The sequence below is a fragment of the Suncus etruscus genome, chromosome 11, assembly GCF_024139225.1.
Source record: "Suncus etruscus isolate mSunEtr1 chromosome 11, mSunEtr1.pri.cur, whole genome shotgun sequence".
NCBI classification, from domain to species: Eukaryota; Metazoa; Chordata; class Mammalia; order Eulipotyphla; family Soricidae; genus Suncus; species Suncus etruscus.
This window is the reverse complement of record NC_064858.1, coordinates 10,080,113-10,104,287: the sequence shown is the minus strand read 5'-3', so window position 1 is coordinate 10,104,287 and position 24,175 is coordinate 10,080,113. Positions and strand designations below refer to the sequence as shown.

The 24,175-nt window shown below is 46.1% G+C and overlaps 1 protein-coding gene and 1 pseudogene across 1 annotated transcript in view; one reads left to right on the top strand and one right to left on the bottom strand.

Moving 5' to 3' along the window:
* EFL1 (elongation factor like GTPase 1) overlaps window positions 1-21,190 on the bottom strand; it is a 36,864-nt gene extending 15,674 nt beyond the window's left edge. Inside the window, 16 exon segments of the mRNA XM_049783279.1 lie at window positions 126-266; window positions 2,181-2,363; window positions 2,674-2,773; window positions 2,775-2,792; window positions 2,794-2,827; window positions 10,720-10,819; window positions 11,114-11,236; window positions 11,900-12,036; window positions 13,165-13,241; window positions 14,946-15,069; window positions 15,450-15,664; window positions 16,926-17,063; window positions 18,029-18,162; window positions 18,358-18,442; window positions 19,815-19,882; window positions 21,100-21,190. Coding sequence (XP_049639236.1) covers window positions 126-266; window positions 2,181-2,363; window positions 2,674-2,773; window positions 2,775-2,792; window positions 2,794-2,827; window positions 10,720-10,819; window positions 11,114-11,236; window positions 11,900-12,036; window positions 13,165-13,241; window positions 14,946-15,069; window positions 15,450-15,664; window positions 16,926-17,063; window positions 18,029-18,162; window positions 18,358-18,442; window positions 19,815-19,882; window positions 21,100-21,190 — 1,768 coding nt within the window.
* On the top strand, window positions 5,806-6,362 carry LOC126022869 (PRELI domain containing protein 3B-like; annotated as a pseudogene).
* Window positions 21,191-24,175: the final 2,985 nt, after the last annotated feature.

Below are 24,175 nucleotides of genomic sequence, written 5' to 3'. Positions count from 1 at the left end.
GACCTCCATACGAACTCTCAAGTGGGCTGAGTTAGCACCCAAGGACACTGAGAAATAAACAACTAAACTCAAGCTTCCTCCCATGCACCCGAGCTCTGTGCAGTGTAGGGCAGTAAGCTACCTACCAAGTACATTCCCCGGAGGCACCTCTTCCAGGTCCTCTAGCTCACGGCCCATCAGTAGATACAGGTTCTCCAGAGTGCAGCAGGACATGTGGGGCACAGTGGGCAGGTCCTCGAACGAAGCTGAGAAGCCTTCCGGGGACCCTGGCAGAGGACAAAGTGGGGGTCCGTTAGGAGGCACACATCTAGGTACGTGCTAGCATCCAGCAAATTATTTTTGTGAATAAGACGATGCAGTTACGTTTCATAGAAATCCAAAAAAACACCAATTTAAAATGGTGTGATGCAGACAATAAACACTTTATAGACACGGCCTATCATGACTGTGCCACACATGAGGAACAACCACGAATCAGATGTTCATGTGAAGCACGTCACACACCAGTTCTGGAGATTGTGTGCTGATGATCACTGGGGTTCACTCATCTCTACTCTTCACTCAACGCTACTCTTCTCGTGCACTATTAGTGCTCTCCTCACTCACTAGTAGTACTTTCCTGACTATTAGTTCTCTTCTCACACACTGCTACTTTTTTTCACTCACCGTTCAGTCTTCTCATTACCCTCCATTATTATTCCTCGACGTCACCATTACTCTTCAGACTCCTACCTACTCTTCTCATTCACCATTATCTTCCCACTCACTATTCCTCTTCTCACTCATTATTCTTCACTTTCACTGTTACTCTTCCCGGTTACTCTTCTCACCTCACCTTCAGTCCTCTCCTCACTTACCATTACTCTTCCCATTCCCATTATATTACTCTTCTCACACTGTTACTCTTTTCACTCACCATTATTCTTTTGCTTAATGTCCTGATCTTGTCTACAGGCAACTAACAGGGCTGAAGCTAGTGCTGAGTGGCACAGGACAATTAGGATGATCACAGACGCCCTTAACACAACCCAGACAGCTGTTCAGAGCTGCTATGCTGCCAATCTGGAGACAACATGGTGTCACATACCAGAGGCTCTAAGCAACAGAGAAACCCAAGGCACTTTTCAACAGAACCTGACAAAATGCCCATGAACTTTAAACAGAAGAGTTAGAGATAAACATGGCACACAGAAAAGGCAGAATCAGAACCACAAAACCTAATGAAACAAATACAGCAATACAGACAGCACTCCACCCTGAGCACCACTGGGAGTAAACCCCTAAGCAGACAGCTGGTCGTAGACACTGAGCACTGTTGGGTTTAGCTCCAACCACCCCCTCCCTCCCCAAAAGCCACAAACAGCTTTGTTACTGCAAGGGCTAAGCTAAGGTGTAACGCTGAAAAGCTAACCCATGGTGGACACCTAACCTGCAGAAACTGAGATGGCAAAGTATACTATCTGCTTAGTTGACAACTTGGTGATAATCTGTAATATACAGCCACAGAAAAATAATACAGGGTTGGAGAGACAGGGCAGCGGGTAGGGCACTTGCCTAGCAGAAAGCTAACCTGAGTTCAATCCCAGGCATCCCTTTATGGTCTTCCTAAGTCTGCCAGGAGTAATTCCTGAATGCAGAGCCAGAATAAGCCCTGAACACTGCTAGATGTGGCCCCTAAACCCCCAAAAAGAATAGCAAAAATAATACAAAAGGATTAAACATAAAATTTCCACTTAAAAAACAGCTTGTACATCTCTCGATTATGAAAGGTTTCACTTTTTTTTGAGCTCTGACCACTGCAATAAGGAGCAATTTGCACTGTCAAATTTCTCTTACTATTCTTGAGTCATCAGACACGTAAGCATTCAACCTCTTGCACAAGGGAGCAAAGGTCTGCTCTGCAAGAGCAGAGAAACAAGTGTGGCTGAGGGAAGTGCAAAGCCCAGTTAGTGGGAACTGACTCACTCTGGTTTAGTTTATAACATTTAGGTTTACTGTCCTACACACTAATGAAATAGGTTTATCAAATGTCACAAAGCATTGCAGAAGACATATGGACTTATCCAACTGTGTTCTCTAGAGCAAAATAAAGTTGCCAAGGAGATAATAACCAATCCCAGCCAGCAGAGATGCCCAAATCTGAAATAGCACCCAGCCAGCTGACGTCCAGGTTAGCTGACATACAGGTCTTACCCTCTGTAGAAACTCAATAGGACTGTATTTTGGTCCCAAGACAAATATTTTCTTTCCTTTTCGAGCCACACCACTGAAGACACGAGCAAAGGCAATGAAGAACTCTTCTTGGCTGTTTTCTTCCTGGGTCACAGCTTTGGGGGTGAGACTCTCTAACTGCTGCTCTTTAACTGCCAGAAATAAAGAGGAGGATGAGTACCAGAACATTCCTTCTAATCCAGGAGCAGCTACAATCAAAAGACAATCCTTGAACAGCATCTGCTTCAGAAAAGTAACATCCAGAATGAAAGGATCTAAGGCCAGGGAAATAATGCAGTGGCAAAGCACAGGCCTTGCACACAGGAGACCTGGGTTTTACAGCTGGCACCACCAAAAGAAAAAAAAGTGGCACACTGACAAAAGCAAACAAGTTAAAGGATCAGGAGCTAATTGGGGGTAGTGTCCCATGTCAGGTGAGTGCCACAATCTTGAGATTTTTACCTTCTGGCTCTTCTCCCTGAGGACTGGTTTCCGGGGTGTGCCCCTCCAGGTTGGCTTCTGAGGTGGCCTTACCCTGCACAGCTGCCAGCTTTTCTGCGTTGCCGCTGCCGGGCACGGGCCCCGCCGCTGTGCAAGTTCTTCTTGCGTGAGGGGCCTGCAAGACATCAGAATCAGAATGGTGTTATCACCTGGCACTTGAAGGAAAGTCCCAAATGTGGCTGCAGAGGGCTGCAGAGAGCTGCAGGCTGCTCCATGTTTCTGCCTGGAAGGTGTTTCCAAGTACCCTCTGGAGTAGCAGCCATCGGACCGGTCATCCTGTGAGGGGAGGAGTCATTCCTGAAAGTTTTACCTTGAGTCTCCTTGTGGAGACTGATTTGTCTAATTGGTGAAAAGTGGATAACCAGAAGTCACAGGCAGGTGCAGCACAGGTGCAGGTAGGTGGCTGAGAGACAGCTGAGGGGCGCTGCTCTCTGGGCCAAGCTCCCTCTTCTTACCCTGCTGTTCACCTTGACGTAGAGCCCCCACTTACTGTAAAAAATAAATTCCCCAGTTGTGAGATCACCCAACGTTCCATATTTCTACCCCAGGGTGGACAGGTCTGATGAAGGTACGGTAGCTGCGAAGGATAAATAAACCAAGCCAAGTCGGGCGAGAGTCGGTGTTATTCTGCTTTTCACCTCGTGGTACCTCTGAGACCACCGAAGCCAGACTGCCTTTTTTAAAAAAATATTTAAGCACACCATGGTAACAAACATGTTTGTAATTAGGTTTCAGTCATAAAAAGTACACCCCCCCTTCACCAATGCAACCTTCTCACCACCAATGCCCCCCATCTTCCTCCTCCCCACCCCCTGCCTGTATTCAAGACAGGTATTCTATTTCTCTCACTCACTACCATTGTCATGCTAGTTGTTGGTGTAATTATTTCTCTAACTGCACTCACCAATATTTGTGGTAAGCTTCATTCATATCATAGGCAGGTCCTTCCAGCCCTTATCTCTATTGTCTCTGGGTATTATTACTACACTGTCCTTCATTTTTCTTAAATCCCACAAATGAGTGAGACTATTCTGTGTCTATCTCTCTCCCTCTGATTTATTTTACTCAGTATAATAGTTTCCATGTCCATCCATGTATAGGAAAATTCCATGACTTCATTTTTTCTGAAAGCTGCATAGCATTCCTTTGTGTATATGTACCAGTTTCTTTAGCCACTCATCTGCTGTAGTGCATCTGGGTTTTTTCAAGATTCTGGCTATTGTAAATAGCGCTGCAATGAACATAGGTGTGCAAAGGGTTGTTTTGTATTTCTAGGGTATATCCCTAGGAGTGGTATTGCTTGATCATATAGAAGCTCAATTTCCAGTTTTTAAGGAACTTTCTTATTGTTTTTCAGAAAGGCTGTACTAGAAGGCATTCCCACCAGCAGTAAATAAGAATTTCTCTCCAATCCCTGCCAGCACTGATTGTTCTTGTATTTTGTGATATGTGCCAGTCTCTGTGGTGTGAGATGGTACCTCATTGTTGTTTTGATTTGTATCTCCCTGATAATTAGTGATGTGGAGCATTTTTTTCATGTGTCTTTTGGTCATTTGTATTTCTTCTTTAAGGAAGTGTCTGTTCCTTTCTTCTCCCCATTTTTTGATGGGGTTAGATTTTTTTTCTTGTTAATTTTGTCAGTACCTTGTATATCTTAAATATTAGCTCCTTATTTGATGGGTATTAGATGAAGAGCTTCTCCCATTCTGTAGGTGGCTTTTGTATCCTAATCACTGTTTCCTTCAGGTGTATAAGCTTCTCAGTTTAATATAGTCCCATTTGTTTATCTCTGCTTCTACTTGTTTTGGATGGTAGCATTTCCTCCTTGAAGATGCCTTTAGTATCAATGTCATGGAGTGTTTTATCTACGTGTTCTATATATCTTATGGTTCTGGGTCTGATATCAAGGTCTTTAATCCATGTGGATTTGATCTTTGTGCATGGTGTTAGATGGAGTCCAAGTTCACCTTTTTTACCTTTTTGCATGTGGCTGACCAGTTGTGTTGGGACAACAGACTGCCCCCCCCCTTTTTTTTACACATTAAATCAAACCAATTCACTAGGAGGGGGAAGGCCAAGTAATCAAGATGGGCTTTTACATATTCAAGGAAGAGGTTTAAAGGAAAGAGGAAGATGTTGAATGACTTTGTTTTGGGTTAATAGATGGGCACCATCTTACAATTCCATCCTTTCTGTTCAAAATGAAACAAAAGAAAAAAACTGTGAAAGGCTACAATACAAAAGTTTTGTTCTACTTTTCTCCACCAGAGGCAGAAATCCCAGATCAGAACTTAGAAGCATGACTGTTATTTTGCATAGGCACAGTAAAAGTTGGCTGTGAAAGCATCAAAGGTAAGGTTGTGCATACATATTCATTTTTCCAAATATTTGTCTTATACATATTATAATTTTTCATTGACTTCTCTGAAACATTAAGATTAGAACACCTTTCTGCAGATATATATTTTTTTTTTTTTTGGTTTTTGGGCCACACCCGGTAACGCTCAGGGGTTACTCCTGGCTATGTGCTCAGAAGTTGCTCCTGGCTTGGGGGGACCATATGGGACACCGGGGGATAGAACCTCGGTCCGTCCAAGGCTAGCGCAGGCAAGGCAGGCACCTTACCTTTAGCGCCACCGCCCGGCCCCATCTGCAGATATATTTAATTTGAAAATTCTTTTTTTTTTTTTTTTTTTTTTGGTTTTTCAGGCCACACCCGTTAGATGCTCAGGGGTTACTCCTGGCTACACGCTCAGAAATTGCCCCTGGCTTGGGGGGGACCATATGGGACGCCGGGGGATCGAACCGTGGTCCTTTCCTTGGCTAGCGCTTGTAAGGCATACACCTTACCTCTAGCGCCACCTCGCCGGCCCCTAATTTGAAAATTCTTAAATACTCTTACACTAAACACTGTAATTCAAATCTATAGCATCCAAGTTGCTTTTCCATAAATTTCTCTAAACAAAATCACTAGATGAGCTGGCTGAAGGAAAGGTGCTTGGGTGGCTCTGGCATCGGGCTCAACAGTGTCTGTGCACTGTGTCGCTGGCCAGCTGGGGGCCATTCTGGCTTCAGTGTTCTCTGGGTCACCCCATGAAGATCTGGATTGACCACCAGTGGGAGACTGTGTTGAAGGCTGCCATGCAAAAGTACCGGAACCCCACAAACCCCAGGTGGTGGGCGTGGATGTGCTGTGCAAGCATGTTGATACCTTGGGGAAACTGCACAGCCTGTACTTGCTCAACACCGAGTGGAGCCTGTCAGCCAGGTCAAGTCTCTTATTGTGCAGTGAGAACCAAGATATACAAGTAAGAACATTCTGTAGTTGATCCTGTTGAGGAAACAATGGAGCTGACATCCACCATTATTTCATTTACAAATATGATGGCAGTAGATGAAAGATTTATATACAATCCACATCCTCAACACTCAAAAAAAACTACTCTCACACAAGAAGCCATCATTGCTGTGAAGGGCATCATTCTCAGCAACTATTTTGAAGGCTTATGGCAACCACCATCTCCTCAAATGCCAGTAAGGGCATGAAACAGTGGAATGGGTCATTCATAAATTGAATACTGAGACTGAGAAATTGGCAAGAAAAAAGCATTAGAATGCCCATGGCAGGCAAGGCATATGCAGAGAAATGAGAATCAGCCATAGCAGCCTTTTTCCCAGGTGTCAGCAAACTGGCAATATATTTATTTGCTCTTTGAAAAGGATTACTATGGTCTAGTTTAAAAAAAGAAATTTCTAAGGCCAGAGAGATAGCACAGCGGTAGGACATTTGCCATGCATGCATCGAATCCAGGACAGATGGTGGTTTGAATCTCGGCATGCCATATGGTCCCCTAAGTCTGTCAGGAATGATTTCTGAGCGTAGAGCCAGGAGTAATCCGAGTGCTGTCGGGCATGATCCAACCCCCCCACCCCCCAAAATTTCTAATAACCTAATAAGTCTGTGTGACTTTTGATCAATATAAAGTGGTGCAGGGCTTCTAAATAAAAAGGAATTGTCCATCAGTGTTGCTGAAATTAGCACCTGATTTTGAGGATTCTCAAGTGTTTATGCATAAATGCAGCCGTTTCTTTATGAACCAAGAGGCAGAATTGTCATAAAGCTTTCCACTCCCAGGAAATCCCCCAGATTTGGAGCAGACCAAACAGGGCAGAGCCACCTCTTCACACACCCGTTTTCCTGCCTCAGGAAGAGAGCTAGCACATGGGAGCTTACTTTAAATAGAGAAAATGTCTAATCAGAAAACATTCGTCTAAGATTTGCTCTTCTATAAATCACTATTAAAAGCCAATGCTTTGATTTGGTATTGAAAATTGACCTCAGGGCCGGAGAGATAGCATGGAGGTAAGGCATTTGTCTTTCATGCTGAAGGACAGTGGTTCGAATCCCAGCATCCCATTTGGTCCCCCGTGCCTGCCAGGAGCGATTTCTGAGCATAGAGCCAGGAGTGACCCCTAAGCGCTGCCGGATGTGACCCAAAAAACAAAAACAAAAACAAAAATAAAAAGAAAAATGACATCATTGGAGTGAAAATTATCACTGTCAAATAAAACATGACCCAAACCAAAAAAGATTTATTGTATTAAAAGAGTACTGTATTGACCTGCCAACATTTTGTAACTTAGAGTTATACCTTCCTTGGATTTGTACTTTATGACTTAATATGCTATACTGTGGGTCGATTATGCTAACTGAAAAAATAAAGTTATTACTGAAAAAAAATTGCAAGAACATTTTTGCAGATATATATATATATATATATATAGTTTGAAAATAAGTTTGCTAAAACATTCTTATGAGCACTGTATTCCTTTTACATCAAGTTCCGTGGACAAAGGCATTAGAATATTTTTGCAGACATAATTTAAAAATAAGTTGCTACTTATTGCATTGCAGCAATTGAGAAAACATTTCCAATAGGATAGCTGAGAACCATTAAAAATCTGACAACAGGAGTTGGAGCAATAGCACAGTGGTAGGGCATTTGTTTGCCCTGAGTGTGACTGACATGGAATGGACCCGGGTTCGATCTCTAGCATCCCATATCCCATATGGTCCTCTGAGCCTGCCAGGAGTGATTTGAGTGTAGGGCCAGGAGTAACCCCTGAGTGCCATCAGGTGTGGCCCAACCTCCCATCAAAACAAACAAACAAACAAACAAACAACGAATCTAACAACAATATGCATTCCTCTGGAACTGTGCAAAATACTTTTAAAACCACTGAAGTTGGATACTAAATTATCTGTTTGCAGTGGGGCATAGAACAAAATAGTAGCTATTAAAATCTATACAGGTAAAACACAGTTTAAGCAGCAATATAATGACCACTGCAAATAGGATCAAGAGGAAAGTTTACAGGAGGTTCTTAAAGCAGCTTCTCAATTGGGCTACAGCTGGGCTTGGATTTCCATCTTCTCCTTCTACAGCAGACTGATGGAAGTTTTCTGGGATGGAAAGACTTTCAGTTCCTGGGCAAGAATCTGGGTGGGGGAACCTGTTCCTCTCCCTGCTGTCGTCCCCCTCTAAAGGGGCTTTCTCTTTTGCTTCTACACCATCAGTGACCTTGCTGAGCTGCTGAAGGTTGGGGGTGCCGAGGTCCTTGCACAAAGTACCTTTGGTAGAAGGCGAATGGCATTGGCTTCTGAAATGCTGCTCTCTCTTCTGAGTCACTGCCTACTCTGTCCTGCCTGTGGGGGCCTCTGCCAGGTCCAGAACAAGGGCATGTGCACTGATGTTCTGGTGAAGGGCACTGCACATTCAGTCTATCTGAAGGAGGTTGTCATAATGATTACGCACCAGAAGGTCGAGCCACTCACCATCATTGGGGGTCTTTTTGGGTCCTTGGGTTGCTGTTCGAGTGCCAGTTGCAAAATAAATCTCATGGTGTGAGATCACCCCATGCACCATGTATTTCTAACCCCAGGTGGATGGGTCTGATGAAGGTAGGGTAGCCATGAGGGATTAATAAACCAAGGCAACCAGGAGAGTCATGGAGGCACTCTGCTTTTCACCTTGTAGTCCCTCTAAGCCCACCAAAGCCAGACTGCTCATTTTTAAAATGAAATCAATACCAATTCACCACGAGGGGAAAGGTCAAGAGATCCAGATGGGCTTTTACATATCAAAGGAAGAGGTTTAAAGGAAAGAGAAAGATGGGGGAACACCTTTGTTTTGGGTTGGATGTCATCATATAACCTCATGTTCCAGGTGACAGAGAGAAAAGAGCTCTGTGAAATTCCTGGACTGTGTATTCAATATAAGAAGGGTAAAACGACAGCAAGCAAGATCCCAAGGGAGTCTTTCCCCATATTGAAAACAAAACAACAAAACAAAATAATACAAATACAAATACAACAAAGCTGACATGGAAAAACACACAACAGACAAAAGACCATCAAGAAACAGATAGAAAACAGCAGGTAACTATGATCTAACACAGTAGCAATTAAGAAAACAGTTAACAATGCATAATGGAATTGTGAAAATTGACAATGATTACCAATCAAGTAAGTTCAGTAAAACAATATAATGGAACAAGAAAGCATTACCAGAAATAAGATTCACATCAGCAAAACACATGGTATTTAAGAAAAATATTCATGGAACCTATAATTGGTAATAGGCGTTTAAGAATATTGTCACCACAGAAATAAAAGATGGATTCACAAAGGAATTTTAAATGATATAGTGTTTAAAACCCATGAGCAGTTTTCCAATTCTGCAAAATTTCTGGAATCAACTAACTCTATCTTTGGGAGACTCCCTGGCATGCTGAAACAGCAATGGGGAATGGGCTGCAGAGCTAATGCAGACCGTATTCGCACATTCGCTCTCTGCTATTCACTCCCCATTCATTCACTCAACTCTTTGTCCTGGGACATCCTTGGAATAAAAAATGATCCAACTAATTATTAATAATCGTGAGGAAAGCACTGAATAAAATATGGCTTTTCTTTTGAAAAATGAAAGAAAACAGGATCTTTTACAGATGGAGAAAGAAGAGAGAATTGCTGTTCATCGAGGAGTGAAGGGCAGAAGGAATTTTAAAAAAATCCATAAACTAAAAAATTGCTTGTAGTTAAGGCTATGCTGGGTCTCCAGTACCACTAGAATGATCTGAGTGTACTTAACATTCCCGTGGTATACAAACTTCATTTGCCCGTGTATTTTTGTTTCTGTGACAGTTGCACATTATGTATTCAGTATTTATTTAAATATTATAATTTCAATGTTGATACCGGTATGGCTATTTGCATTAAGTCACATTAAAGTGGGAGCCATCAGCAGTACATACCTGGGTCAGCATGTTACATGAAAAATTTTTTTTTGTTACATGAAATTTTAACTATGGTTATTAACAAAAGAAAAGTTGTGCCACTTGATATCAATATAAAGTTTATACAAAATGCACAGTATTTTGTGGTATCAAATGAAAGCTTGCTTGGAGGAACCTTGGGAGAAAGTAAAACTGAAATCAAATCATCACTATTGACCTTTCAGTCTGGGATCAAAGAGCCCAAGGCAATGAGAATCAAGGACTGTAAAGCAGAAGAGACAGCCAATGCCTTAGAGTCCAGCACAAAGATGACACTGAAGGCCAAGTACAGGTGGAAAGGCAGGTAGAGACCAAGAAGGCCAAGGCCAGTCAGGCAGTCACTACAGTAATGCCCAGAATCCAAATGGGAGGCAGCCAGTGAGAGGGGATGCAGGAGAGACTCCAGAAGATGAAGGGACCTGTCCTATCTCCACAACCACTGGCAGGGAGGCTTCTGCTGTCTGGGCACTGAAGCAGACACAGACACTTGCCCAGGAAGTATATAACATTACAAGTCACCTGTGGCTTCTCCCTCTTGCTCCAGGCCTTTTCCCAGGCCCCAGGGCTAACAGCTTGAAGTCTTTCCTGCAAAGGTGCTGCCAGGAGGAAGCCTGGATGAAGGGCACCAGAGCCTGTTGTGTGCCATTAAGCCCCACTTCCCTTTCCTCTTACCTGGGCTTGTTCTGAGGAAGTGCTTTAGCATCCACCGCAAACATCTTGGAAACGAAGATAATAACCGGATCGGTATCTTCACTTCCACATTTCATAAAAGCTAAAGAGACAAGGAAAAAAGTGACCATTTTCCCATTATTAAAACAGCAGGAATGTCAGTAAAACAATCAAACATGGGGTGGGACTGGGGGGGGGGAGAGAGAGAGACTAAAGAGAGAGAGAGAGAGAGAGAGACAGACAGACAGACAGACTAAATTCAGGTCCTGTATGAGGGAGGCTTGGCTTTGATTCCTGGAACCACAGATGATCTCTGAGCATAAAGCCAGAGAGGCCCCAAAAGGAGAGAAACGAGAGGAGAAACAGGAGTTCCCAGACTGTGCACAACTGTGCTCACCTGCTTTCAGTGCCTGGGTCTCGGAAGGCAAAGTGTCGAAGGGCTGGGAGCCGGGACACATCAGTCTCTCCACTCTCTCGGCTGTGATCTCCAGGGGACTGGGAAGCTTCTGGCACACCATAGCTGACAGCTGTTGTTAAGGATTTAGAACACTAGACACAGAGTGGCTGAGGCACTACCACTATGGGGATTTTCTGTCTTGACAGGAAGTGCCCAGATCCCGCAGAAGGCAAACTGACCTTTCACCTCACATCTAAAACACAGTAAAACAGACTATCCAGACGCCAGAGAAGACCCTCCTGAAAGTACGCTGGCTGGATCATGGGACAGAGGAAGGAAATGGGAGTCTAGTTGGCTAGACTAATCTGCTCCCTTCGAACCCCAAGTCTTCAACACTCTTCCTCGATGCAGTACATGGAACTTGTGATGAAGACAGCCACAGTCCCTCTGTGATAGACACAGCTGGTGGAGCCCGTGTCCACTCGAGACCCACTAGAAAGAAGACGACACGACTTCAGAGTAACTCAATCAAATGTGTTTGTGGGAAGTACCGATGGACCAGAAAGAGCAGCCCTTTATGGAGCACATCAGGCATTAACTCAGCCAATGCCTACAAACACCTGCTCCAGTTCTGCTGTGACCCTGTCACAAAATAGCCAGTTAATGAGTTTCCTGAGGGTTCGCTAAGTGAACTCAGAAGACCAACTTTCCTACTGGCCTGCAAGCTAGTAAGTTTTCCCTGATGCTGTGAGAGCAAGCACTGACTCAGCCTGTTCTAAAGGATACCAAGCACAGCTCGGGACACAGGCAGCCACTGGCTGCAGATGGCATTGATCTGGACCCTCGGGTCTGAGTGGCGTGCCTCTCGAGCTCCCATTTTCAGTCCTAAGGAGGTCACGATCTTGTCGATCTTCTCTACGTCTCTATAAGCAAACAAACAAGGTGAAGGAGAGTCAGAGCTATGAAGGGGACAATGAGGAAGAAGGAAGTTAATATGTTTTAACCCACCCATTCCTAACTATGACATTTTGCACAGAAAACGAAATCTGATGGATGGGGGCTCCTCCAGTTTCTACACTGTACCTTCAAATGAAAACTACCTCTTTCTGCCCTGCACCCTATGTGGTCCCCAGGTCTCACCAAGAATGATCATTGAGCATAGGTCACCTAGAGTATGCTTAGAACATCCCCTGGTGGGCCCAAAACATACAAATAAGACAAAAGCAAAACACAAACTGTCCCTTTCTTTAAAGTGTCCCCCAGAGGCACTAACCCACAGTCCCTTATACAATGCTGAGGCAGGAAGGCCTATCAACAAAGGCTTCTAAAAGCTATTACTCCACCCCTAGAAAGAATGAGGGGTAAACTCACTGAAACAAACATTCTCTTCTACTTCTATCTGACAGTCTCTTTCCTGAGCTGCTCATGGAACATCCTAGTATCAAACATGTTTCCGACCACAATTCCTTTCACATGTTTTTGGGCCACACCCAGTTTATGCTCAGGGATCATGATGGTGCTGGGGAACATAATGCTGTGCCGAGAATGGAACAGGGGATGACAAATGCAAGGCAAGCTGCGTCTATCCTGTACTATCTCTTGGGCCCACATTGCCCTTTTCTAATTGAAAAAGCTCAGTGGTGGTCTCTGGCCTTTACCGCTGGCCTCCCCTCCTACCCGGGATTGTGCTCCTCACCAGTACCCAGGACTGCACAGGCGCCTCTCCAGTCTCAGCCCTGCAGTCAGCTCACTGTACATCCCGTCTTTGCTCATCTTTCAGTGTTCCAGATGATTCCCCCCCACCCAAGGTAGGGGCCCACAACTGGCAATGCTCAGGTATTACATTACTCTTGGCTCTGTACTCGGGAATCATTCCTAGTGGTGCTCAAGGGACCATATGGGATACTAGAGATTGAAACCAGATGTATGGAAGGCAAGCACCGGCCCGCTCTCCCATCTCTTCAGCCCATCTCAGCTTTCCAGACTGGCTTCTCAGCCTGCAGAGGGAGGAACACTGACACCTCCAACTACCAACTGCCCAATAGTCTTACTTTTTCAAAACAGCATCATACAAACTCCATAGATTTTCCAGGATCAACTGTACAAACAAAGGTTTCTTTCCTTTTGCCTGCAAACAAACAAAAAGATACTAAGTTTCTGAGTATTTCAAATGTACCTTTTGTTGCTGTTTTTCTGTCTTTGACTAATTTTCACTCATTTAACTTTAAATTTGCCAGTCGAATGTCAGAAGCACAGACACGCTGAAGAAAAGTGCTGAGTAGCCACTAACTTGCCATCAACAGAAACCCAGAGTCCAGCTCCCATGGGAGGTGTGAATGGAACAAGCAAACCCCATCACCCATGAGGCTGGGGCTGTGTGCAGACCCTTTCCAAAGGCCCTTCTGTAGAACAATCGCAAGCAGGAGAAAAGCTCAATTTCAGAGAAAAAAACATATTTTGGTGAAGTCCCATTTCTCTTACAAACCATGGAAAAGACTAAAAGAAGCGGCCATGGAAGAATCTCCTCACTAGCCCAGAGAGCTGAGAAACAAACTGATATCTACACTCTAGAACTCCCCACAACCTGTATCAGGAAAGTAAGCAATTGGCTCTGATAGCTAATTAATTTATACTTCCAAACACATTTTAAAAAAAATCACTGTATAGGGCCAGAGAGATAGCACAGTGGATAGGGCATTTACCTTGCATGTGGCTGACCTGGGTTCAATCTCCAACATCCCATATGGATATGGTTCCCTGAGCCTACCAGGAATGATCTCTGAGCACAGAACCAGTGGTAACCTCTAAGCAATACTGGCTGTGGCCCCAAAACCAAAACCTAAACCAAACCAAACCAAACCCCCAAACCACCATACAAAGAACTTTACTGATAGTATCAAAACATAGGGGAGACAGTAGGGGGGAGACAGGAAGAAAAGCTATGCCCAATGCTAGTAGAATGATTATCTAAAGCTGAGCAGGTAAAAAGTGGACTTTGTACCTGGCCAAGGTAGAGGGGGGAACCTGACCCTTGCAATAATCCCTGAGCACAGAGCCCTAAGTAAGCCCTGAATACTGGCAAGTATGGTCCAAAACCCAATGTACTCAGAAGTTTAGAATAGTCAAACAAATGCATAATGTATGATCCAGAAAGACAGTACAGCAGGTAAGGTGTTTGCCTTGTACATGGCCATGGGGATGTATCCCCGGCACCATATATGGTTCCCCCCAACCCCCAGCCTACCAGGAATGATCATTGAGTGCAAGTGCAGAGCAAGAGTAAGGCCTGAGTCACCAGAAATGGCCCTGCACACACACACACACACACACACACACACACACACACACACACACACACACACGTGCGTGTGCGCGCGTCTTTCAAATGCCTGGATCTTAAGTTTTCTGCTTCTTTCGGGGAAGAAAAATAAAGGCACTATGTCATAGATTTTTTTTTGTTTGTTTGTTTTTTTTGGGTCGCACCTGGCTCTCTGCTCAGAAATCGCTCCTGGTAGGCACGGGGTACCATATGGGATGCCGGGATTTAAACCACCGCCCTTCTGTATGTAAGGCAAACGCCTTACCTCCATGTTATCTCTCTGGCCCCTACGTCATAGATTTTACTCAAAGAACTCTTAACCAATACTAGATATTCCTCATGAGCTCGAAGGTTTGCTTACTGAGTCCTTCCTGGAGTGACCTACATGAACCAGAGCCAAATTACAGCCCTCAAGGTTCTCAGAGTCAAAAGTCTTACTGTCACAGAAAGATATGGGCACCTTGTGCTCGCTTCTGTATACTAAAAAAAGAAAGGTATGTGCACCATTATTACCTGGTCCACCTTCATGATCTTCTTAGCCTTCATGTTTATATAATAATCTCCCCACAAGGTTTTCAGAAGAACTTCCTTTCTGATGCCGATTTTCTTACTGTAGATGTTGGCAAAGTGCTCGATTCTGAAAGAAGCATTAGCATTCAAGTCAGAGTGAAAGGAGCACAGCCACAGCAGAGCAGCAGGCAGGATGAGGGGGCAGTGGACTGGGCCAATACACATGGTTATAGCAGATAGTTTTACAAGATGCCACCACAGGCAAAGGGTTTTTTATTTTAAAATAAAAGGCTCAGTAAAAATTCCGTCCATGGGGCCAGAGCCATAGTCCCAAGGGGAGAGCATCTGCCTGGCTTGTGGCCAACCAGGTTGAATTTCTGGCACCCTAGTTAGTCCTATGAGCACCGTAATGATTCCTGAACACCACTGGATATGGTTCCCCCACTAACATACAAAACAATTTTTTCTGTATACACAATACAATCAATTAATTCGAAGCAGGCTTACCCAAAGCCCCAGCCATCAATGGCACTTGCAAACACCACATTGCCCTGATCAGGAGAAAAGTAAAGGTGAGAGTCATCCGTGTCTTCCAAGCCGGTGCTCCAGTCATACACCTGCATGCCTTGCTCAGAGTTTGCGATCACTTGGGATTCAGACTCTCTCTCTGCTCTCTCTTCTAGGACTTTAGAAGTAAAAAGAGTTCCTGTGAGTGCATTTATCTAGGAGAGACGTGAAATGGCAGAGTCAGTCCTTCTGAAATTTTGTGCGTTTGTGGTTGGAGACATGCCTCATCCTGACCAAGCCCAGGAGCAGGACATCAGAGCTATCAGCTGGGAGGTGACATTGATTTTCCACGACTAAATTCCACATCAAAAACTTAGCTTCATTTTTCCAAACCCCCAGACTGTGAGGCCTATCACCTAGTACCTGAGACTCTCATTAGTCTGTGCAAACATGCCTGCGTCACTTCTGCTTGCTGTCATAGGGACTTGCGTCATTGTGTCATTAGAGCACCTGCGCTCTAATCCTACTCTGAGCCCTCACTCAACTTTCTGTCTGTGCCCCACATCAGTTCCTTGAGATCTTTACCACTTTCCAGATGCATTTTCCAACTCTACCCAACTGCTTCCACTCCCAATCAATGATCTGATCTCACCTTAAAGACACACAGAACCAATTATTTCGAAGTCATGTACATGCCCTACATTGTAGGAAATAAGCCCATTTCCTTGGGAAAACATCACCAATCTTCTTCACATGGCAGGTTTGGGTGTGGCACCTCCTGGCAGGAAATGAGACCACAGAGGCTGTCCTACCACCATCACTTCCTCCCTTCAGAAAATGGATCCTTCAAGCTAGTGTGCCCCCACAACTCTCCAAGCATGTTCAGGACTTCTCATTATCCTCCAACTACACTCTGCAAGTTAAGATCATTTTCCTCTGTACTCATGATGAACACCCAGGAGCTCATTGGCTCCACAACCATCTATGTGAGTGCATGCTTGGGAAATCCATCTGCAGATGAGCGCCTATACTACTCTGCTTTAAAATCAAAAAACCAAACAATCGGCCAGAAAGCATCAAACCGATCATCCATGGCTTGTTGCATCTGTGTGCAGCAGTGGGAAGGTGCCCTCAAAGGTTCCTGTCCTGCCCACTTCTATGACAGCAGGAAAACTTCCGCACACTAGAGCCTCACTTTCTGTGGCAATGGTTTGCTCTACTCCACTCAGGACCTGAAACTCCACTTTTTTCTTTTTTTGGGAGGTGTGTGTGTGGGGGGGAGGTGTGTGTGTGTGTGTGTGTGTGTGTGTGTGTGTGTGTGTGTGTGTGTGTGTGAATCCTGTCATTCCATATGGTCCCACAAGCCTGCCAGGAGCGATTTCTGAGCGTGGAGCCAGGAGAAAACTCTGAGCGCTGCCAGGTATGACCCAAAAACAAAAACAAAACAAAACAAAAAAACAAGAAAGGTTAAATTACCTGTTCTAAAATATTCTTGAGGTGAGAATAGGCCTCAAGTGGGGTGAACTTCAGCTCTACTATCAAGCGATCAATTTTATTAATCACTAGGACTGGGCGTATGTTTTCGAGCCAAGCTTGCCGCAGAACTGCCTGTGTCTAATTAAAACAAAAGAAAAAATGGTTAAGACATAATTTTAAACAGGGCAGTAGAATTTTGGATTAATAATGAGCTCATTTTCATAGTCAGGTTTACTTCTATACATAAGACAGGAATGTATGAGACACTCATATACTAAAGAACTATATATATATAAGAAACGGTGCCAGGGTTTGTTTCCAAAGGGCAGATGTTTCTCTCTCGCTACACCATCACCACCACCATCAGCTCAAAACCAGAACATTCCCCAGAAAGGCCGCCCCTTCCTTGCTTCTGGCCCTAATTCCATAATTCCCTATTTTCATGACAACACTGGGACAGTTAGATGTGAAGTAAAAAACAAATGTATTATCACAGTGGTAGGGCATTTGCCTCGTACGCAGTTGACCTGGAACGGACCCAGGTTCAATCCCTAGCACCCCATATGGTCCCCTGAGTCTGCTAGGAGCGACTTCTGAGCACAGAGCTAGGAGTAACCCCTGAGCACTGTTGGATGTGGCCCCAAAACAACAACAACAACAACAACAACAACAAAATGTCCTGGTGATAGTTGGAAATAATCACTCTGAATAAGGACTGGGTACTGAAAGGAGGTAAAGTGATAGATAGCATGATACCCCTTCAGTAACCATACTGCAAACCTACAAGTGTTTAAAAGGGAAAGAGTGAGCGAGCGAGTGAGCAAGCGAATGAGTGAGAGAGATAAAGAGAGAGAGATAGAAAAGTCTATTACAGAGGCAGGCAGGGGTGAGGGCAGGAGGGAAACTGGGGACACTGGTAGAGGGAAATGTGTCCTGGGGGTTTGTGGACATTGTATGACCGAAACTCAATCATGAACAACTTTTTAACTGTATATTTCACGTTGACTCAATGAGAGAATTTATTTAAAAAAACAACACACGATAAAACAAATGTATTGATCCTAGTGTGAAGCCTGGTCCCTTCCCCCATTTCCGCTCCCTACCTGTGGGCATACTCCTTCCACTGCATCCACCACAATAATGCAGCCATCACAGATGCGCACAGCGGTGGAAACCTCAGAGGAGAAATCGACGTGCCCCGGGGAGTCTATCAGATTGATGAGGTATTCCTCTCTGCCTGGAATGCAAGTTTACATCATGATCTCAATGCTGGGTACACATGACACTTTCCTCACCTGAGAATACCTGCACAAGACCCACAACTCTGAAACTAGTCCCAGTGTGGAAAATGGAAAGAAACTCAGGCAGGCGAGGAGTTCAGGGAAAGGAAGGCTGAGTGACACATCCTGCCTGGGGCTGAGGGGTGACTCACTGTCTGTGTAATGCAGGGAGATGGCGCTGGATTTCATGGTGATGCCTCGGACCTGCTCGTCTTCTCTGCTGTCCATGTACCGCAACTGGAAAGGCAACATACGCCCCACGCCATGAATCAGACAGTATTCGGGAGAGGCCCCATATGGATACTTTTTGTTTTTGACACCTTTTTTCGGGAGTTGTGTGTTTGAGTGTGAGAGTGTGTGTGTGTGGGGGGGGAGTTGTATGTGTGAGAGTGTGAGAGTGTGTGTGTGTGTGTGTGTGTGTGTGTGTGCGCCAGTCACACCCAGCTACTGCTGGTAGTGCTTGCCATGTGCAAGGCAAGTGCCCTCCCCTCTGTACTATCACTCTGGACTCTCTGATGTCTTTAAACTAAAAAGTCTCTTGAATTTTAAAAAGGGAGAAGGGGAGGGCCAGAGCGACAGGACAGAGGGTAAGGCACTTGCTCTGCACGCAGCAGACCTGGGTTCGATCCAAAAACCACATATGCTCCTCCAAGGCTCCTAGGATTGATTCCTAAGGGCAATCAGGAGTAAGCCCTGAGCACTGCTGATGTGGCTCAAACTAACACCACTAATAAAGGGGGTGAGAAAGGGAGTTGTATTTTCTGTAGCCCATTCCAAAGAAGCCCCCACATAGCACACTCTCCCCAGAGTGCTGCCCACTCCAGGGCCAAGCCCAAATGACAGGGTGGGCCTGGGACAGGCTACAGAAGGCAGCCACGGTAAGGAGGCAGACAGAGGCTGTTCAGCGAGTCTGAACAGAGGGTAAATTCCAACTGATCATATTTGCTTTGTTGCTTGTATATTTTAGGGCCACACCCAAATGTGCTCAGGGCTGATCCCAGTCAGCCTAGCTTCTCAAGCCACCCCACTCATCCACCTGAGAACTTTCCCTCTCAGTGAAAACTTTCACCATCATGCCATTATCATCTGGCTGAGAAAAAACCTCTTCTTACACTCAGAAAATAATAGATATGGTTTGGAGAGATGTAACAGTGGATAGGGTGTTTGATTTATACATGGCTGATCCAGGTTCAATCCCCAGAACCCAACTGGTCCCCTGAGCATGGCCAGGAGTGATTCCTGGGTACAGAGCCAGGAAAAAGCCTTGAGAACCACAAGGTATAGCCCAAAATCAAATAAGAGAGATATGGAAAATAATAATAAGAAAATCAAAGCAAAGACAAGCAACTTTTTCTCAGGATCTCAGATACACAAATTACTCTTAGGGTTTCTTTTGGGAGGGGGGAGGGGTTTAGGGTAGGGAGATTACACCCAGTGGTTCTTGGGGCTTATTCTTGAGTACTGAACTCAGATCAGCCACATGCAAGGTTAATGATCTATATTCTAAACTATAGGCCAACTCCACCTTAGAGCTATGATTCATAAGGGTATACCAGGCCAACAGTTTATTACAGTACTTTACTGAAAGTTCTGAATAAAAGCAACATACCTTGCCTGCCAACCGGCTGGAAATGATCCCATTGCTAGATATGAGACAGTCAACCAGAGTAGTTTTTCCTGTTGAAACAATGTTAATTCAAATCTATTATTGTTTTTCCAAGGGGAGGCAGGACAAGGAGGATGGAAAATGTACCAACAAACTTAATATCTGATCCTAAGAACTGCTGTGACAAAAAACTTCCTGTTAGACTGAGGCCAGCAAGATCTAAGAGACAATTTCAAGCATTTCATTAGATCTTTCTCACCATCAGGAAGAGCATAAGCCTCAGCCCTACATAGTGCGACGGAGCAGGGTTTTTGACCTTTGTCACTGACCGACCATATTTCCTTCTATGACCCTGACTGGCATTTTCCAGTAAAACTACCTTTCCTTAAGAAAACATTTGTTTAGGAAAGAAATTCAGCCTACTGACCTGTCGCTATCCCGAGTGGTTCAGTTTGTGAAGCATCACATACTTGCAGCTCTCAATACAAACTAGTCTCCAATTAGAAACGATGCCAGAGTCCAGGAAAGTTGCAGTAGCTTTTCCCACAGACCACAACTAACGCCCACACCACTTCAAACTGTACAACAGGTGACTTCAAGGAGTGTTACCTTATACATCAATATGGGTGGTAACTGCAGAAGTTCAATGCTGGAGTCTGTGCGTGCATTATGCTATAAAGGCTCAGGGCCAATTGCCCATACTACTGACTCTGCTTTATGCAAAGCACCAGAATGGGAACAACATTTGGTACAGAGGAGACCCATTAAAACACCTGCTTGGGCGATCAGATCACAACAGGTCTTCCAGGTCAGAGGGTCAGTTTAGTAACTTTAAAACTGACTTCTACACACACACACACACACACCAGCCCTGAACTTGCCTGTAGATGTCCCAGGACACACACACGCACACACACACACACACACACACACACGCACGCCCTGAATTTGAATGCCAACTCTCTCTGGGGCTCCATATGCACCAGCTTGTAGATGTCCCAGGACACACACACACACACACACACACACACACACACACACACACACCGGCCCTCCCTGGCCCATGTATGCCAACACGCGGGTATGGAGGCACACAGTGACATTCACATTCACACACGCAGTGTCCCTCACCACAGTTCACGGGGACAGCACGCACACGGAGGTTCTGGGACACACTCGCCTCCATACTCACACGCGAGGCAGCCCGGAGAGCAATGTCCCGGGACAGGACACGCACTCACACTACACACACACTGAGACACAGACACACACACACACACACGCTCACCGTGGTCCACGTGCGCCAACACGCAGATGTTGCGGATCCGCGCCGGCTCCCTCTGCAGCCGCACCACGCGCTCCACGGCAGCCAGCACCATGGCCTGCGGGGCGGAGGGCGGCCGGCGTCAGCCCGGGGGAGCCGTCCCGCACCCGCCCGCGCCCCGGTCCCGGTCCCGCCGGGGCCCACGAAGGTGCTCCAGCCTCCCGGGCAAGAGGGGACCCGCCCGCCCGCCGGCCCTCGCTCACAGCCGCCGCCCCGGGCTCTCCACCGCCGCCGCCGCCACAGCCAGAAGTTGGAGCGTCTGTGGGCGGGGCCGCGCTGACCTCTGACCCGCGCGCCTGCGCAGCCAGAAGCGGCGCGCTGCCGGAAGCCGGAAGTTGGCGCCGCGCGGTTGCCACGGCGACGCGTCCAAGCGGACGAGACTCGCTGAACCGGAGCGCGGCCGAGAAGATGGGGACGCGGTGTCTGTGTCAGATCTGCACCTGCGGGTGAGGGCGCGCGGCAGCGGGGCCGCGGGTGTCGCCTCCCGGTCCCGGAATGGACGGGGACAGTGAGGGTTTGGAAAGAAAGACGGGGACAGTGAGAGGGAAAGAAAGACTTGGGGGGAGGAAGAAGGGTGGTGAGGCGAGGTGAGGGAATGGTTGCTTGCACGGGGCGAGGCATCTTCTAGGTAAGCTGGGGCTAGGAACTTTTGGTTCTTTGTTTTGTTTTTGGGAGAGAGCACCCCTGGCAGCCTACTCCTGGCAGGCTCGCTCTAGTCTAGGGGATGTCCAGGAACCAAACACCAGTCTACCTAGAGTGCAAGGCCAACTCCCAGCGCGGCTCCCCATCTTCCCCCCATCTCCACCCCCAAGGACTCCAGCCCTGCCGAGTCACTCCTCCTCAGCCACCACCTTCCTGTCTCACTGCTGACCCAGGGATCGGTCTACTGGAGACTCAGTAAATGTTAGGCGGCTCTCAGGCCCTGTCTGCCAACCCCTTTCTTTTCTATTTCTGGGGGACCACACTTGGCGACACTCAGGGGTTACTCCTGGCTCTCGTCTCAAAAGTCGCTCCTGGCAGGCTCGAAGGACCACTTGGGATGCTGGGGATTGAATCCAGGTCTGTCCCAGGTCTGCCTGTGCCAGCCAAACACCCTACCACTGTGCTATTGCTATGGTCCCATGGAGATTTTTTTTTTTTTTTTTTTTTTGGTTTTTGGGCCACACCCGTTTGACGCTCAGGGGTTACTCCTGGCTATGCGCTCAGAAATCGTCCCTGGCTTGGGGGGACCATATGGGACACCGGGGGATCAAACCTTGGTCCTTCCTTGGCTAGCGCTTGCAAGGCAGACACCTTACCTCTAGCGCCACCTTCCCGGCCCCCATGGAGATATTTTTTGCATGTTTGTTGCAAAGCTCAGTTACATGGTTGTTGTTTATGATTAACACAGGTAGGTGAAATGAAATGGATCTACGAACCCGTGTACAAGAAAATCCTTTGTTTTTGTTGCCACAGTACCGTATTTTCCGGCGTATAAGACGACCCCCTAATCTTGCAGTTAAAACATAGGTTTAGGCCTATATTCGCTGTATCAGACAGAACGTTCCTGTGCTGCAACTGTATGTACCACAGTGAGCCAATCCCAACAAGCAAAGGTCCAAAGGTTCTACTGTCATAGACTTCCTCTCTGACTCTGGCCCATCTGAGCAGGCTTTTGACAGTGTAGATTCGGGTCCAGAACGTTGTCTAATTTGCATGCATCAAAAGCCTGCTTGGATTGGCTGAGTTAGAGAGGCAGTCCGAGCAGCCTGGCAGTGATTGGTGCAGAACAGTGTCTAATTTGCGTGCCTAAAAAGCCTGCTTGGATTGGCCGAGTTAGAGAGGCAGTCCGAGCAGCCTTGCCGTGATTGGTGCAGGATCGAGTTGGAAAATTCGTTTTGTAGCAATATTCAGACAATTTCTGTTTAGCGGCATATTGAAACATGTTTCGGGATATACTCGGCGTATAAGACGATCCCCAATTTTCGGTTGACTTTTTTTTTGTTTCAAAAGTTGTCTTATACGCTGGAAAATACGGTATCTTGGTTACCAGTTAGTCCCACCCAGCTGTGAGCACTGGGCACTCCTGCTGGCATCAGGCCATGATGCAGCTCTCACCAGCCTCCACAAGGGAAGGGAAGGGAAGGGGGACACATGTTCCCCTTACATTCGCCTGTGCCCTGCCTCTCTGTGCCTATGTTCCATGAACCTCAGCTGAGGTTATAGAATTATCCAATGGCCTTGCACAGAAAAATGGGTTCAAGGAGCCCAGATGCTAAAAGGGACCTGCCCCCAGGAGAAACCAACCTCAGGTACTGAGGAGGTCTGGAGGGGCTGTACTAACCTACTAACCTATGACATTCCAGCATTTTTGTTGTTGTTGTTTTCTGGCCACACCTGAGCTCAGGCCTCACTTGAAGGCTGTCCTGGGGGGCTCTTTGAACATATCTCCAAATTCTCAAGCTGTGAAAGGCTGCAAAGGGTCTGTGTGCACTGCAAGGGATATGTACAGGTAAGCTGAGGTAAGTACCCTGAAGCCATAACAGAGCCCAGCACAGGGGCGGCTGGGCTATGTTAAAATAGGGTGTGTGAGGGGGGTGGATAAGTGTGTGTATATGTGTGTGGGTGTGTCTGTCTGTCTTCTGGTTCAAAAGGACTATGTTGCTTTCTCCTGGTCTCCTATGATCTGGTCTGTCCCACTAGATGAGTGATCCCTAAGTGTGTATATATGGGGTGATGTTGGGGGGGGGAGGAAGTTGCTTAAATGGCTTGTCTGGGGAAAGTGAAAACTCAGGTTATAGAAGACCACCAGGAAAAAGAAAGTGTTCCCTAAGCCAGAGGGGCCAAATGCCTCTCTTTGGGTAACACGCTGAGTATCTAAATGGGGAAGTGGGGTCAAGGTTACTTTCAGCTTTGGTGGCAGAAAAACTAGATATTAAATGTGTGGCTCGGAAATATAGTCAGATGTAGGAACAGAGACACAAGACAGTGTCGTGCCAAAGAGTGATGAATGCAGTTAGAGAAATAATTACATTGAGAACTATTAACAGTGAATGAATGA